General features: G+C 55.3%; 1 protein-coding gene and 1 long non-coding RNA gene across 2 annotated transcripts in view; both read right to left on the reverse strand.

The window, feature by feature from the left end:
- Positions 1 to 308, reverse strand: part of LOC144955456 (uncharacterized) — a 9,161-nt gene extending 8,853 nt beyond the window's left edge. The window contains exon 1 of the long non-coding RNA XR_013641682.1: positions 1 to 308. This exon is cut by the window's left edge and continues 1,411 nt beyond it. This is a non-coding gene — a long non-coding RNA (uncharacterized LOC144955456).
- Positions 309 to 1,182: 874 nt separating this feature from the next.
- Positions 1,183 to 17,184, reverse strand: part of LOC144955455 (CCR4-NOT transcription complex subunit 7) — a 43,198-nt gene continuing 27,196 nt past the window's right edge. Inside the window, exons 4-7 of the mRNA XM_078885666.1 lie at positions 16,163 to 16,324; positions 12,148 to 12,292; positions 4,690 to 4,800; positions 1,183 to 2,965 (exon numbers count right to left, since the gene is read on the reverse strand). Coding sequence (XP_078741792.1) covers positions 2,792 to 2,965; positions 4,690 to 4,800; positions 12,148 to 12,292; positions 16,163 to 16,324 — 592 coding nt within the window. The 3' untranslated portion in view covers positions 1,183 to 2,791. The remainder of the gene's footprint in view (positions 2,966 to 4,689; positions 4,801 to 12,147; positions 12,293 to 16,162; positions 16,325 to 17,184) is intronic.

Below are 17,184 nucleotides of genomic sequence, written 5' to 3' on the forward strand. Positions count from 1 at the left end.
GACTATGGTTTAGGGGCTGGGGTCTCTGCTTAGGGGTAAGAGTTTAGGGTCAGGGGCTAGATGGAGTCGGGTTTGGGGTTTGTGGGTTGGGGCTTTGGGATCGGGGTTTAGGGGTCACGGCTTTAGGGGTCACGAGTTCAGGGGTCACGGTTGGGGCTGGCAGCATCATCACCGCACCACCTCTGCCTTTGGTTTTACAGACACTCCTTTCCCTCCACTCACTTCACTCTCCTCCCCTCCCTCCACTCTCCTCCCCTCCCTCCCTCCACTCACTCCACTCCCTCCACTCCCTCCCCTCCCTCCCTCCCCTCCCTCCACTCTCCTCCCCTCCCTCCCCTCCCTCCACTCACTCCACTCCACTCCCTCCCCTCCCTCCACTCACTCCACTCCCTCCCTCCACTCCCTCCACTCTCCTCCCCTCCCTCCCCTCACTCCACTCACTCCCTCCCCTCCCTCCCTCCCTCCACTCACTCCACTCCCTCCCCTCCCTCCACTCCCCTCCCTCCACTCCCCTCCCTCCACTCTCCTCCCTCCCCTCCCTCCACTCCATCCCCTCTCTCCACCCACTCTGCTCCCCCCTCCACTCTCCTCCCTCCACTCCAAACCCCTCCCTCCCCTCCCTCCACTCCCTCCACTCCCCTCCCTCCCTCCCCTCCCTCCACTCCACTCCTTCCCCTCCCTCCACTCCCCTCCCTCCACTCCATCCCCTCCCTCCCCTCCCTCCACTCTGCTCCCTCCACTCCCTCCCTCCACTCCCTCCATCCCCTCCCTCCATCCACTCTGCTCCCCTCCCTCCACTCTCCTCCCTCCACTCACTCCCTCCCCTCCCTCCATCCACTCTGCTCCCCTCCCTCCACTCTCCTCCCTCCACTCCCTCCACTCTGCTCCCCCCCTCCCTCCACTCTCCTTCCTCCACTCCATCCACTCCCTCCACTCCCTCCCTCCCCTCCTTCCACTCTCCTCCCTCCACTCCCTCCACTCCCTCCCTCCCCTCCATCCACTCTGCTCCCCCCCCTCCACTCTCCTCCCTCCACTCCATCCCCTCCCTCCACTCCCTCCACTCCCTCCACTCCCCTCCATCCCCTCCCTCCACTCCCTCCATCCCCTCCACTCCCTCCCTCCCCTCCCTCCACTCTCCTCCATCCCCTCCCCCCCCCTCCACCCCCCCTCCCTCCCTCCCCCCCCGAGTTCAAGACGGAGCTAAAAACTAAATCCAAGACTCCAACAGTAAAACACTTGTGACGTGCCAGCCTTCACCACGATCACCACAATCACCGCAATCACCGCAGTCACCACGATCACCGCGACTGCTACGACCATCACCATAACTACAACCCACACCGGCATCGCCAGTAACACATGCCACCACAACCGCCACCACAACCGCCACCACCACCACCACCGCCGCCACAACCGCCACCACCGCCACATCGCATCGCGACAGAGACTTGGGGCAAAGGGTGGCTGGGTGGGTGGGTGGGTGAGTGGGTGGCTGGGTAGGTGGGCGGGTGAGTGAGTGGGTGAGCGAGTGGGTGGGTGAGTGGGTGGGTTAGTGAGTGAGCGAGTGGGTGAGCGGGCAGTTGTGAGTGGCTGGGTGGGCGGGTGGGTGAGTGGGTGGCTGGGTAGGTGGGCGGGTGAGTGAGTGGGTGAGCGAGTGGGTGGGTGAGTGGATGGGTTAGTGGGTGAGCGAGTGGGTGAGCGGGCAGTTGTGAGTGGCTGGGTGGGTGGGCGGGTGGGTGAGTGAGTGGGTGAGTGAGTGGGTGGCTGGGTAGGTGGGCGGGTGAGTGAGTGAGTGGGTGAGCGAGTGGGTGAGCGGGCAGTTGTAAGTGGCTGGGTGGGTGGGCGAGTGAGTGGGTGGTTGGGTGGGAGAGTGGGCGGGTGAGTGGGTGGGTGAGTGGGTGGGTGGGTTGGTGGGTGGCTGACTGGGTAGGCGAGTGGGTAGGCGAGTGTAAGAGTGGTTGATTGAGTTGGTGGGTGAGTGGCTGGGTGAGTGGGTGGGTGAGTGGGTGGGTGAGCTGGTGGGTGAGTGGGTGGGTGAGTTGGTGGGTGAGTTGGTGGGTGAGTGGGTGGGTGGGTGAGTGGGTGGGTGGGTGAGTGGCTGGGTGAGTCGGGGTGATGCTCTAGTTTCCCTTAGGATACTGTCTGGTACAATCACCATCACCATCACTACCACCACCATCACTACCACCACCACTACCACCATCACCATCACTACCACCATCACCATCATCACCATCACTACCACCACCACCATCACCCACTTCGCCACTGTTGTGGTGGTTGTAGTAGTTGTGGTGGTTGCAGTAGTTGTGGTGGTTGTGGTAGTTGTGGTGGTTGGGCAAGTAGTGGTGGTGGTAGTTGTGGTTGTTGTTGTGGTGGTGGTAGTCGTTGTAGTGGTTGGGCAAGTAGTGGTGGTGGTAGTTGTGGTTGTTGTTGTTGTGGTTGTGGCTCAAGCCTAGGCCTTGGCACCACCACCACCACCGCCACCACCACCACCGCCACCGCCACCACCACCACCCTCCTCGCCGTAGGAGTTGTGGTTGTTGTTGTTGTAGTAGTTGTGGCTCAAGCCTGTGCCTTGGCACCACCACCGCCACCACCGCCACCACCGCCACCACCGCCACCGCCCTCCTCGCCGTAGGAGTTGTGGTTGTTGTTGTTGTTGTAGTAGTTGTGGCTCAAGCCTGTGCCTTGGCACCACCACCGCCACCACCGCCACCACCGCCACCACCACCACCACCCTCCTCGCCGTAGGAGTTGTGGTTGTTGTTGTTGTTGTAGTAGTTGTGGCTCAAGCCTGTGCCTTGGCACCACCACCGCCACCACCGCCACCACCGCCACCACCGCCGCCACCGCCACCCTCCTCATCGTAGGGGTTCCCCGTGCCGTTCTGCACGTAGGAGAGGCCCAGGCCGTAGAGGTGGCCGCAGTACTTGGCGTCGTCAATGTGATCCTCAAAGAACATCTGGCCAAGCGGGGCGGGGGTCGGGGGGCAGGGGGGCAGGGGTCGGAGGGCAGGGGTCGGGGGGCAGGGGTCGGAGGGCAAGGGGTCGGGGCAGGGGTCGGTAGCGTTAGCGACGTGGACACGATTTGAGCTTCGTGGCGATAACTCCCCGGGGCTCTTGCGTAATGTCCGTGGCGCGCCGTCATTATTAAAACACTTTCTTTTTAAATCCTTTAAATTAAGTTCACTTGCTTGCTTGCTTGCGCGCTTACGACCGTGCAAATCTTTCGGTCGTTTTTTGACACACTTCCCGTGATCCAATCGAGCTGACATTTTGCCACACAGACTCGTTGTGCGTGACAATCGATTTTCGTGAAAAAAAATGTCCAAAATTTGACACTGTTTAGGGAATTTTTTAAAAATATGTAATTACCAACTGCTTAATGCTGGCAGACAATCATCTGACCCATAGGTGGCAGCCATCTCAAGCCAGAGGACAAGAGGACTCTAGCCGCCACGCATATAAAGGATTTATAGTGAAAAACTTTGTTTTTACGGGTAAATTTCTCATGTTTTTACGGGTAAATAACTCATTCTGTTGTTCCGCCGAGCTCTCATAACTCTGATGGTGCGTTGTCTTTGAGTTGTGCGCCTTTTGGCGTCATCTGGTCCAACACCATGTGAGACTAGGCTCTAAGGAAAGCTGTCTCGGGTGTGGGCCAATCAACTTCAAGGACAGTGCATACATCATCAGAGTTGTGTTTTGTTTGCATTACGACTGCAGCTATTGCGGTCTATGCAAACATGACTCCTCGTCAAAAAGGTGTCAGTTTTGTTGCCAGATAGAAGGGTTAAAAAACAAATTATCTCACTCTGTTGTTGTCATTATTTGTTTCTTTCGGTTAAGTCACGTCTAAAGATAAAATAATAAATTAAATTAAATAATAGAATACGACGTTTCGATTGCAACACAAGCAATCATCATCAGGTATAATGAAATAGCGACATAAAATCTAACCAGAAAACTATAGACAGACATATTAGCAGACAGATATCACCAAGATACATAGCGAGAGCAACACAGGTAACAGAGAGGGGTGATCGTCTCTGTGTGGTGGCCTTAAATAGACAGATCTTGTAACTAAACTTGTGCTATCGACTGCGAACCTGGTGTGCTGATGCCATACCGATGACAACACCGCATTCTATCATGAAAAATAAACAAAACAACTTTGAACGATCTTTCTACACGCTTTCTATGAACTCACTCTGTCTGTTGTTGTTGTAGTATCCTCAAATCTTGTAACTAAACTTTAACCCACTTTCCAATGTGCTATCGACTGCAAACCTGGTGTGCTGATGTCATGCCGACGACAACACCGTATTCTATCATGAAAAATATTAATTTTTAAACGATCTTTTTAATACGTCGTGTTTCCGCTTGGCTCCAATTGTCCACGCCCAACTGACGTTGGCTGCGATTGGCCACGGTCCCCTTCCGTCGCGGAGTTCTGCCACTACTGGTACATTTCATAAAAGCGTGTTTTTAAAATAAAGCTTCTTTTAAAATATTACTTATTCAGTCCGTCGCTGGTCGGCATTGCGTCAAACCGAACTCATCTCGTCTCGTGCCCCCCCCCCCCACGTGCCCCCCCCCCACGTGCCCCCCCCCCACGTGCCCCCCCCCCACATGACCCCCACCACGTGCCCCCCCCCCCCGGTGCCCCCCCCCAAGTGCCCCCCACCTCGCGCATGCGGAAGAAGGTCATGCCGGTGAGCAGAGAGTCGGAGCCGGCCTGGTGCTGAGGGCCGATCCTCTCCAACTCCAGCTGCTCAGCCACCTCCTGCAGCCCGCCCTGTCGCGTGGCAACCGCGCAGAGCAACCGCACATAGCAACCACGCGTAGCAACCACGCGTAGCAACCACGCGCACGTCAGCCACATAGCAACCACGCAGAGCAAACACGTAGCAACCACGTAGAGCAAACACACATAGAGCCCACGCATAGCAACCACGTAGAGCAAACACATAGCAACCACACAGAGCAAACACATAGCAACCACGCAGAGCAAACACGTAGCAACCACGTAGAGCAAACACGTAGAAACCACGCAGAGCAAACACGTAGCAACCACGCAGAGCAAACACGTAGCAACCACGCAGAGCAAACACATAGCAACCACGCAGAGCAAACACATAGCAACCACGCAGAGCAAACACATAGCAACCACGCAGAGCAAACACATAGCAACCACGCAGAGCAAACACATAGCAACCACGCAGAGCAAACACATAGCAACCACGCAGAGCAAACACATAGCAACCACGCAGAGCAAACACATAGCAACCACGCAGAGCAAACACATAGCAACCACGCAGAGCAAACACATAGCAACCACGCAGAGCAAACACATAGCAACCACGCAGAGCAAACACATAGCAACCACGCAGAGCAAACACATAGCAACCACGCAGAGCAAACACATAGCAACCACGCAGAGCAAACACGTAGCAACCACGCAGAGCAAACACATAGCAACCACGCAGAGCAAACACATAGCAACCACACAGAGCAAACACATAGCAACCACGCAGAGCAAACACGTAGCAACCACGCAGAGCAAACACATAGCAACCACGCAGAGCAAACACATAGCAACCACGCAGAGCAAACACATAGCAACCACACAGAGCAAACACATAGCAACCACACAGAGCAAACACATAGCAACCACACAGAGCAAACACATAGCAACCACACAGAGCAAACACATAGCAACCACACAGAGCAAACACATAGCAACCACACAGAGCAAACACATAGCAACCACGCGGAGCAAACACGTAGCAACCACGCAGAGCAAACACATAGCAACCACGCAGAGCAAACACGTAGCAACCACATAGCAACCACACAGAGCAAACGCATAGCAACCACGTAAAGCAAACACATCGCAACCACGCAGAACAAACACATAGCAACCACGCAGAGCAAACGCATAGCAACCACACAGAGCCATGATGGACCCCCTTAGTGAGACCCGCCATGATGGACCCCCTTAGTGAGACCCGCCATGATGGACCCCCTTAGTGAGACCCGCCATGATGGACCCCCTTAGTGAGACCCGCCACGATGGACCCCCTTAGTGAGTGAGACCAGCCATGATGGACCCCCTTAGTGAGACCTGCCTTGATGGACCCCCTTAGTGAGACTCTCCATGATGGACCCCCTTAGTGAGACCCGCCATGATGGACCCCCTTAGTGAGACCCACCTTGATGGACCCCATTGGTGAGACCCACCATGATGGACCCCCTTAGAGAGACCCACCATGATGGACCCCTTAATGAGACCCTCCATGATGGACCCCTTAATGAGACCCTCCATGATGGACCCCCTTAGTGAGACCCACCATGATGGACCCCTTAATGAGACCCTCCATGATGGACCCCTTAATGAGACCCTCCATGATGGACCCCTTAGTGAGACCCACCATGATGGACCCCTTAATGAGACCTGCCATGATGGACCCCCTCAGTGAGACCTGCCAAGATGGACCCCTTAATGAGACCCTCCATGATGGACCCCCTTAGTGAGACCCTCCATGATGGACCCCTTAGTGAGACCTGCCATGATGGACCCCCTCAGTGAGACCTGCCATGATGGACCCCTTAATGAGACCCGCCATGATGGACCCCTTAATGAGACCCTCCATGATGGACCCCCTTAGTGAGACCCGCCATGATGGACCCCTTAGTGAGACCCGCCATGATGGACCCCCTTAGTGAGACCCGCCTTGATGGACCTCCTTAGTGAGACCCGCCATGATGGACCCCTTAGTGAGACCTGCCATGATGGACCCCTTAGTGAGACCCTCCATGATGGACCCCCTTAGTGAGACCCGCCATGATGGACCCCCTTAGTGAGACCCGCCATGATGGACCCCCTTAATGAGACCCGCCACGATGGACCCCTTAGTGAGATCCGCCACGATGGACCCCCTTAGTGAGACCTGCCATGATGGACCCCCTTAGCGAGACCTGCCTTGATGGACCCCCTTAGTGAGACCTGCCATGATGGACCCCCTTAGTGAGACCCGCCACGATGGACCCCCTTAGTGAGACCTGCCTTGATGGACCCCCTTAGTGAGACCCTCCATGATGGACCCCCTTAGTGAGACCTGCCATGATGGACCCCCTTAGTGAGACCCGCCTTGATGGACCCCTTAGTGAGACCCGCCACGATGGACCCCCTTAGTGAGACCCGCCATGATGGACCCCCTTAGTGAGACCCTCCATGATGGACCCCCTTAGTGAGACCCTCCATGATGGACCCCCTTAGTGAGACCTGCCATGATGGACCCCCTTAGTGAGACCTGCCATGATGGACCCCCTTAGTGAGACCTGCCTTGATGGACCCCCTTAGTGAGACCCGCCACGATGGACCCCCTTAGTGAGACCTGCCTTGATGGACCCCCTTAGTGAGACCCTCCATGATGGACCCCCTTAGTGAGACCTGCCACGATGGACCCCCTTAGTGAGACCCGCCACGATGGACCCCTTAGTGAGACCCGCCATGATGGACCCCCTTAGTGAGACCTGCCTTGATGGACCCCCTCAGTGAGACCCGCCATGATGGACCCCTTAGTGAGACCCGCCATGATGGACCCCCTTAGTGAGACCTGCCATGATGGACCCCTTAGTGAGACCCGCCATGATGGACCCCCTCAGTGAGACTCGCCATGATGGACCCCTTAGTGAGACCCGCCATGATGGACCCCCTTAGTGAGACCTGCCTTGATGGACCCCCTCAGTGAGACCCGCCATGATGGACCCCCTTAATGAGACCCGCCATGATGGACCCCCTTAGTGAGACCTGCCTTGATGGACCCCCTTAGTGAGACCTGCCTTGATGGACCCCCTTAGTGAGACCCGCCTTGATGGACCCCCTTAGTGAGACCCTCCATGATGGACCCCCTTAGTGAGACCCGCCTTGATGGACCCCCTTAGTGAGACCTGCCTTGATGGACCCCCTTAGTGAGACCCGCCTTGATGGACCCCCTTAGTGAGACCCTCCATGATGGACCCCCTTAGTGAGACCTGCCTTGATGGACCCCCTTAGTGAGACCCGCCATGATGGACCCCCTTAGTGAGACCCTCCATGATGGACCCCCTTAGTGAGACCCGCCATGATGGACCCCCTTAGTGAGACCCGCCATGATGGACCCCCTTAGTGAGACCCGCCATGATGGACCCCCTTAGTGAGACCCTCCATGATGGACCCCCTTAGTGAGACCCTCCATGATGGACCCCCTTAGTGAGACCCGCCATGATGGACCCCCTTAGTGAGACCCGCCATGATGGACCCCCTTAGTGAGACCCTCCATGATGGACCCCCTTAGTGAGACCCGCCATGATGGACCCCTTTACTGAGACCCGCCATGATGGACCCCCTTAGTGAGACCCGCCATGATGTACCCCCTTAGTGAGACCCGCCATGATGGACCCCTTTACTGAGACCCGCCATGATGGACCCCCTTAGTGAGACCCGCCATGATGGACCCCCTTAGTGAGACCCGCCATGATGGACCCCTTAATGAGACCCGCCATGATGGACCCCTTAGTAAGACCCACCATGATGGACCCCTTAGTGAGACCCGCCATGATGGACCCCCTTAGTGAGACCCTCCATGATGGACCCCCTTAGTGAGACCCGCCATGATGGACCCCCTTAGTGAGACCCTCCATGATGGACCCCCTTAGTGAGACCCTCCATGATGGACCCCCTTAGTGAGACCCTCCATGATGGACCCCCTTAGTGAGACCCGTCATGATGGACCCCCTTAGTGAGACCCGCCACGATGGACCCCCTTAGTGAGACCCTCCATGATGGGCCCCCTTAGTGAGACCCGCCATGATGGACCCCCTTAGTGAGACCCTCCATGATGGACCCCCTTAGTGAGACCCGCCATGATGGACCCGCTTAGTGAGACCCGCCACGATGGACCCCCTTAGTGAGACCCTCCATGATGGACCCCCTTAGTGAGACCCGCCATGATGGACCCCCTTAGTGAGACTTGCCATGATGGACCCCCTTAGTGAGACCCGCCATGATGGACCCCCTTAGTGAGACCAGCCATGATGGACCCCCTTAGTGAGACCCTCCATGATGGACCCCTTAGTGAGACCCGCCATGATGGACCCCCTTAATGAGACCCTCCATGATGGACCCCTTAGTGAGACCCGCCATGATGGACCCCCTTAGTGAGACCAGCCATGATGGACCCCCTTAGTGAGACCCGCCATGATGGACCCCCTTAGTGAGACCTGCCATGATGGACCCCCTTAGTGAGACCCGCCATGATGGACCCCCTTAGTGAGACCTGCCATGATGGACCCCCTTAGTGAGACCCGCCTTGATGGACCCTCTTAGTGAGACCCGCCATGATGGACCCCCTTAGTGAGACCCGCCACGATGGACCCCCTTAGTGAGACCTGCCATGATGGACCCCCTTAGTGAGACCCGCCATGATGGACCCCTTAGTGAGACCCGCCATGATGGACCCCCTTAGTGAGACCCGCCATGATGGACCCCCTTAGTGAGACCCGCCATGATGGACCCCCTTAGTGAGACCTGCCATGATGGACCCCCTTAGTGAGACCCGCCATGATGGACCCCTTAGTGAGACCTGCCATGATGGACCCCCTTAGTGAGACCTGCCATGATGGACCCCCTTAGTGAGACCCGCCATGATGTACCCCCTTAGTGAGACCCTCCTTGATGGACCCCCTTAGTGAGACCTGCCATGATGGACCCCCTTAGTGAGACCTGCCATGATGGACACCCTTAGGGAGACCCTCCATGATGGACCCCCTTAGTGAGACCCGCCATGATGGACCCCCTTAGTGAGACCTGCCATGATGGACCTCCTTAGTGAGACCCGCCATGATGGACCCCCTTAGTGAGACCCGCCATGATGGACCCCCTTAGTGAGACCTGCCATGATGGACCCCCTTAGTGAGACCTGCCATGATGGACCCCCTTAGTGAGACCCGCCATGATGGACCCCCTTAGTGAGACCTGCCATGATGGACCCCCTTAGTGAGACCTGCCATGATGGACCCCCTTAGTGAGACCTGCCATGATGGACCCCCTTAGTGAGACCCGCCATGATGGACCTCCTTAGTGAGACCCGCCATGATGGACCCCCTTAGTGAGACCCGCCATGATGGACCCCCTTAGTGAGACCTGCCATGATGGACCCCCTTAGTGAGACCCGCCATGATGGACCCCCTTAGTGAGACCTGCCATGATGGACCCCCTTAGTGAGACCTGCCTTGATGGACCCCCTTAATGAGACCCGCCATGATGGACCCACTTAGTGAGACCTGCCATGATGGACCCCCTTAGTGAGACCCGCCATGATGGACCCCCTTAGTGAGACCTGCCATGATGGACCCCCTTAGTGAGACCCGCCTTGATGGACCCCCTTAGTGAGACCTGCCATGATGGACCCCCTTAGTGAGACCTGCCTTGATGGACCCCCTTAGTGAGACCCGCCACGATGGACCCCCTTAGTGAGACCTGCCATGATGGACCCCCTTAGTGAGACCTGCCTTGATGGACCCCCTTAGTGAGACCTGCCTTGATGGACCCCCTTAGTGAGACCCGCCATGATGGACCCCCTTAGTGAGACCTGCCATGATGGACCCCCTTAGTGAGACCCGCCTTGATGGACCCCCTTAGTGAGACCCGCCATGATGGACCCCCTTAGTGAGACCCGCCTTGATGGACCCCCTTAGTGAGACCCGCCACGATGGACCCCCTTAGTGAGACCCGCCATGATGGACCCCCTTAGTGAGACCCGCCTTGATGGACCCCCTTAGTGAGACCCGCCATGATGGACCCCCTTAGTGAGACCCGCCATGATGAACCCCCTTAGTGAGACCTGCCTTGATGGACCCCCTTAGTGAGACCTGCCTTGATGGACCCCCTTAGTGAGACCCTCCATGATGGACCCCCTTAGTGAGACCCGCCATGATGGACCCCCTTAGTGAGACCCGCCATGATGGACCCCCTCAGTGAGACCTGCCATGATGGACCCCCTTAGTGAGACCTGCCATGATGGACCCCCTTAATGAGACCCGCCTTGATGGACCCCCTTAGTGAGACCCTGATGGACCCCCTTAGTGAGACCCGCCACGATGGACCCCCTTAGTGAGACCCTGATGGACCCCCTTAGTGAGACCCGCCATGATGGACCCCCTTAGTGAGACCCGCCATGATGGACCCCCTTAGTGAGACCTGCCATGATGGACCCCCTTAGTGAGACCCGCCATGATGGACCCCCTTAGTGAGACCTGCCATGATGGACCCCCTTAGTGAGACCTGCCATGATGGACCTCCTTAGTGAGACCTGCCATGATGGACCCCCTTAATGAGACCCGCCTTGATGGACCCCCTTAGTGAGACCCTGATGGACCCCCTTAGTGAGACCCGCCACGATGGACCCCCTTAGTGAGACCCTGATGGACCCCCTTAGTGAGACCCGCCATGATGGACCCCCTTAGTGAGACCCGCCATGATGGACCCCCTTAGTGAGACCCGCCATGATGGACCCCCTTAGTGAGACCCGCCATGATGGACCCCCTCAGTGAGACCTGCCATGATGGACCCCCTTAGTGAGACCCGCCATGATGGACCTCCTTAGTGAGACCTGCCATGATGGACCCCTTAGTGAGACCCGCCTTGATGGACCCCCTTAGTGAGACCCGCCATGATGGACCCCTTAGTGAGACCCACCTTGATGGACCCCCTTAGTGAGACCTGCCATGATGGACCCCCTTAGTGAGACCCGCCATGATGGACCCCCTTAGTGAGACCCGCCATGATGGACCCCCTCAGTGAGACCTGCCATGATGGACCCCCTTAGTGAGACCCGCCATGATGGACCCCCTTAGTGAGACCCGCCATGATGGACCCCCTTAGTGAGACCCGCCATGATGGACCCCCTCAGTGAGACCTGCCATGATGGACCCCCTTAGTGAGACCCGCCATGATGGACCCCCTCAGTGAGACCTGCCATGATGGACCCCCTTAGTGAGACCCGCCATGATGGACCTCCTTAGTGAGACCTGCCATGATGGACCCCCTTAGTGAGACCTGCCTTGATGGACCCCCTTAGTGAGACCCGCGTTGATGTACCTTGAGGTTTTTGCAGCTCTTCATCAGGTATTTGACGTCGTAGATGGTGGGAAAGAAAATGCGCAGGATGTCAAAGAAGTCCGACTCCTCCTCAGGGAGATGGGACGCGGTGAGCACCTTGATGAGGTAGCCAAAGTCGTAGCCACTGCACAGAGACAACATCGACAACATCAACATCACCAACATCACCATCAACATCACCTTGATGAGGTAGCCAAAGTCGTAGCCACTGCACAGAGACAACATCGACAACATCAACATCACCAACATCACCATCAACATCACCAACATCACCTTGATGAGGTAGCCAAAGTCGTAGCCACTGCACAGCGACAACATCAACAACGAGGTCATCGTCATAATCAGCATCATCATCAGCAGCATCATCATCAGCAGTGTCATCAGCAGCATCATCATCAGCAGTGTCATCATCAGCATCATCATCAGCAGCGCCGTCGTCATCATCAGCATCAGCAGCATCATCATCAGCAGTGTCATCATCAGCGTCATCATCAGCAGCGCCGTCGTCATCATCATCATCAGCATCATCATCAGCAGCGTCATCATCAGCATCATCATCAGCAGCGCCGTCGTCATCATCATCAGTATCATCATCAGCATCATCATCATCATCATCAGCATCATCATCAGCAGCGTCATCATCAGCATCATCAGCAGCGTCATCATCAGCATCATCATCAGCAGCGCCGTCATCATCATCAACATCAGTAGCGCCGTCGTCCTCAGCGTCATCATCAGCAGCGCCGTCGTCATCATCATCAGCATCATCATCAGCAGCGTCATCATCAGCAGCGTCATCATCAGCAGCGTCATCATCAGCAGCATCATCATCAGCATCATCATCAGCAGCGTCATCATCAGCATCATCATCATCAGCAGCGTCATCATCAGCATCATCATCAGCAGCGCCGTCATCATCAACATCAGTAGCGCCGTCGTCCTCAGCGTCATCATCAGCAGCGCCGTCGTCATCATCATCAGCATCATCATCAGCAGCGTCATCATCAGCATCATCATCATCAGCAGCGTCATCATCAGCATCATCATCATCAGCAGCGTCATCATCATCAGCATCATCATCAGCAGCGCCGTCATCATCATCAACATCAGTAGCGCCGTCGTCCTCAGCGTCATCATCAGCATCATCATCAGCAGCGTCGTCGTCAGTACTGTGTGTGTACTGTGTGTGTACTGTGTGTGTGTACTGTGTGTGTGTACTGTGTGTGTACTGTGTGTGTAGTGTGTGTAGTGTGTGTGTGTAGTGTGTACACGCTGTGTGTGTACTTTGTGTACTGTGTGTACTGTGTGTGTACTGTGTGTGTGTGTGTACTGTGTGTGTGTACTGTGTGTGTGTGTACTGTGTGTGTGTGTACTGTGTGTGTACTGTGTGTGTGTGTACTGTGTGTGTACTGTGTGTGTGTACTGTGTGTGTGTACTGTGTGTACTGTGTGTGTGTACTGTGTGTGTGTACTGTGTGTGTGTGTACTGTGTGTGTACTGTGTGTGTGTACTGTGTGTGTGTACTGTGTGTGTACTGTGTGTGTGTGTACTGTGTGTGTACTGTGTGTGTGTACTGTGTGTGTGTACTGTGTGTACTGTGTGTGTGTACTGTGTGTGTGTACTGTGTGTGTGTACTGTGTGTGTGTACTGTGTGTGTGTGTACTGTGTGTGTGTACTGTGTGTGTGTACTGTGTGTGTGTACTGTGTGTGTGTACTGTGTGTGTACTGTGTGTGTGTACTGTGTGTGTGTACTGTGTGTGTGCACTGTGTGTGTGTACTGTGTGTGTGCACTGAGTGTGTGTACTGTGTGTGTGTGTACTGTGTGTGTACTGTGTGTGTGCTGTGTGTGTGTACTGTGTGTGTGTAGTGTGTGTGTGTACTGTGTGTGTACTGTGTGTGTACTGTGTGTGTGTACTGTGTGTGTACTGTGTGTGTACTGTGTGTGTACTGTGTGTGTGTACTGTGTGTGTGTACTGTGTGTGTGTGCTGTGTGTACTGTGTGTGTGCACTGTGTGTGTGTACTGTACGTGTGTACTGTGTGTGTGTGTACTGTGTGTGTACTGTGTGTGTGTACTGTGTGTACTGTGTGTGTGCACTGTGTGTGTGTGTACTGTGTGTGTGTACTGTGTGTGTGTACTGTGTGTGTGTACTGTGTGTGTGTGTACTGTGTGTACTGTGTGTGTACTGTGTGTACTGTGTGTGTGTACTGTGTGTGTGTACTGTGTGTACTGTGTGTACTGTGTGTGTGTGTACTGTGTGTACTGTGTGTGTACTGTGTGTACTGTGTGTGTACTGTGTGTACTGTGTGTGTGTACTGTGTGTGTACTGTGTGTGTACTGTGTGTGTGTACTGTGTGTACTGTGTGTGTGCACTGTGTGTGTGTGTACTGTGTGTGTGTACTGTGTGTGTGTACTGTGTGTGTGTGTACTGTGTGTGTACTGTGTGTGTGTACTGTGTGTACTGTGTGTGTGTACTGTGTGTGTGTACTGTGTGTGTGTACTGTGTGTGTACTGTGTGTGTACTGTGTGTGTGTACTGTGTGTGTGTACTGTGTGTACTGTGTGTGTGTGTACTGTGTGTGTGTACTGTGTGTGTGTACTGTGTGTGTACTGTGTGTGTGTACTGTGTGTGTGTGCTGTGTGTGTACTGTGTGTGCTGTGTGTGTGTACTGTGTGTGTGCTGTGTGTGCTGTGTGTGTGTACTGTGTGTGTGTACCGTGTGTGCTGTGTGTGTGTACCGTGTGTGTGTACGTGTACTGTGTGTGTGTACTGTGTGTAGTGTGTGTGTGTGCTGTGTGTGTGTGTAGTGTGTGTGCTGTGTGTGTACTGTGTGTGTACTGTGTGTGTGTGTACTGTGTGTGTACTGTGTGTGTGTACTGTGTGTGTGTACCGTGTGTGCTGTGTGTGTGTACGGTGTGTGTACTGTGTGTGTGTACTGTGTGTCTGTACCGTGTGTGCTGTGTGTGTGTACTGTGTGTGTGTACTGTGTGTGTGTACGTGTACTGTGTGCGTGTACTGTGTGTAGTGTGTGTGTGTGCTGTGTGTGTGTGTACTGTGTGTGTGTGCTGTGTGTGTGTACTGTGTGTGTACTGTGTGTGTGTACTGTGTGTGTGTACTGTGTGTGTACTGTGTGCGTGCACCGTGCCTGTGGAAGGAGAGCCACTTGACCCCGTCACACAGCACCACGCCGGAGGTCATCAGCACCTCCGCGAAGCAGGCCGTGTCGATGTGTGTGTGTACTGTGTGTGTGTACCGTGTGTGTACTGTGTGTGTGTACTGTGTGTGTACTGTGTGTGTGTGCTGTGTGTGTGTACTGTGTGTGTACTGTGTGTGTGTGCTGTGTGTGTGTACTGTGTGTGTACTGTGTGTGTGTACTGTGTGTGTACTGTGTGTGTGCTGTGTGTGTGTACTGTGTGTGTGTACTGTGTGTGTGTACTGTGTGTGTACTGTGTGTACTGTGTGTACTGTGTGTGTACTGTGTGTGTACTGTGTGTGTGTACTGTGTGTGTGTACTGTGTGTGTACTGTGTGTGTGTACTGTGTGTGTGTACTGTGTGTGTACTGTGTGTGTGTACTGTGTGTGTGCTGTGTGTGTGCTGTGTGTGTGTACTGTGTGTGTACTGTGTGTGTGTACTGTGTGTGTACTGTGTGTGTACTGTGTGTGCGTGTGCCGTACCTGTGGAAGGAGAGCCACTTGACCCCGTCACACAGCACCACGCCGGAGGTCATGAGCACCTCTGCGAAGCAGGCCGTGTCGATGTGTGTGTGTACTGTGTGTGTGTACTGTGTGTGTACTGTGTGTGTACTGTGTGTGCGTGTGCCGTACCTGTGGAAGGAGAGCCACTTGACCCCGTCACACAGCACCACGCCGGAGGTCATGAGCACCTCCGCGAAGCAGGCCGTGTCGCTGTGTGTGTGCTGTGTGTGTGTGCTGTGTGTGTGTGCTGTGTGTGTACTGTGTGTGTGTACTGTGTGTGTACTGTGTGCGTGCGCCGTACCTGTGGAAGGAGAGCCACTTGACCCCGTCACACAGCACCACGCCGGAGGTCATGAGCACCTCTGCGAAGCAGGCCGTGTCGATGCCCTCCTCCTCGTGCTTCTTGAACTGCAGCCCAGAGTTCTGCAGAAGGTCGATCGAGTCCTGCGCATACATGTCCTCCCTGGGGGGGGCACGGGGGGGGGGGGGGGGTCAGTGGTGGTGGTGGTGGTGGTCAGGAGTGGTGGTGGTGGTGTCAGTAGTGGTGGTGGTCAGGAGTGGTGGTGTCAGTAGTGGTGGTGGTGGTCAGTGGTGGTGGTCAGGAGTGGTGGTGGTGGTGTCAGTAGTGGTGGTGGTGGTGGTGGTCAGGAGTGGTGGTGTCAGTAGTGGTGGTGGTGGTGGTTAGTGGTGGTGTCAGTAGTAGTGGTGGTTAGTAGTGGTGGTGGTGTCAGTAGTAGTAGTGGTGGTGTCAGTAGTAGTAGTGGTGGTGTCAGTAGTAGTAGTGGTGGTGGTGTCAGTAGTAGTAGTGGTGGTGTCAGTAGTAGTAGTAGTGGTGTCAGTAGTAGTAGTGGTGGTGTCAGTAGTAGTAGTAGTGGTGTCAGTAGTAGTAGTAGTGGTGGTGGTGTCAGTAGTAGTAGTGGTGGTGGTGGTGTCAGTAGTAGTGGTGGTGTCAGTAGTAGTAGTGGTGGTGTCAGTAGTAGTAGTGGTGGTGGTGGTGTCAGTAGTAGTAGTGGTGGTGGTGGTGTCAGTAGTAGTGGTGGTGTCAGTAGTAGTGGTGGTGTCAGTAGTAGTGGTGGTGGTGTCAGTAGTAGTAGTGGTGGTGGTGGTGTCAGTAGTAGTGGTGGTGTCAGTAGTAGTAGTGGTGGTGGTGTCAGTAGTAGTGGTGGTGTCAGTAGTAGTAGTAGTGGTGGTGTCAGTAGTGGTGGTGGTGGTGTCAGTAGTAGTAGTAGTGGTGGTGTCAGTAGTAGTAGTGGTGGTGGTGTCAGTAGTAGTAGTGGTGGTGTCAGTAGTAGTGGTGGTGGTGTCAGTAGTAGTAGTGGTGTC

Source organism: Lampetra fluviatilis, unplaced genomic scaffold (genome assembly GCF_964198595.1).
Source record: "Lampetra fluviatilis unplaced genomic scaffold, kcLamFluv1.1 SCAFFOLD_391, whole genome shotgun sequence".
NCBI lineage: Eukaryota > Metazoa > Chordata > Hyperoartia > Petromyzontiformes > Petromyzontidae > Lampetra > Lampetra fluviatilis.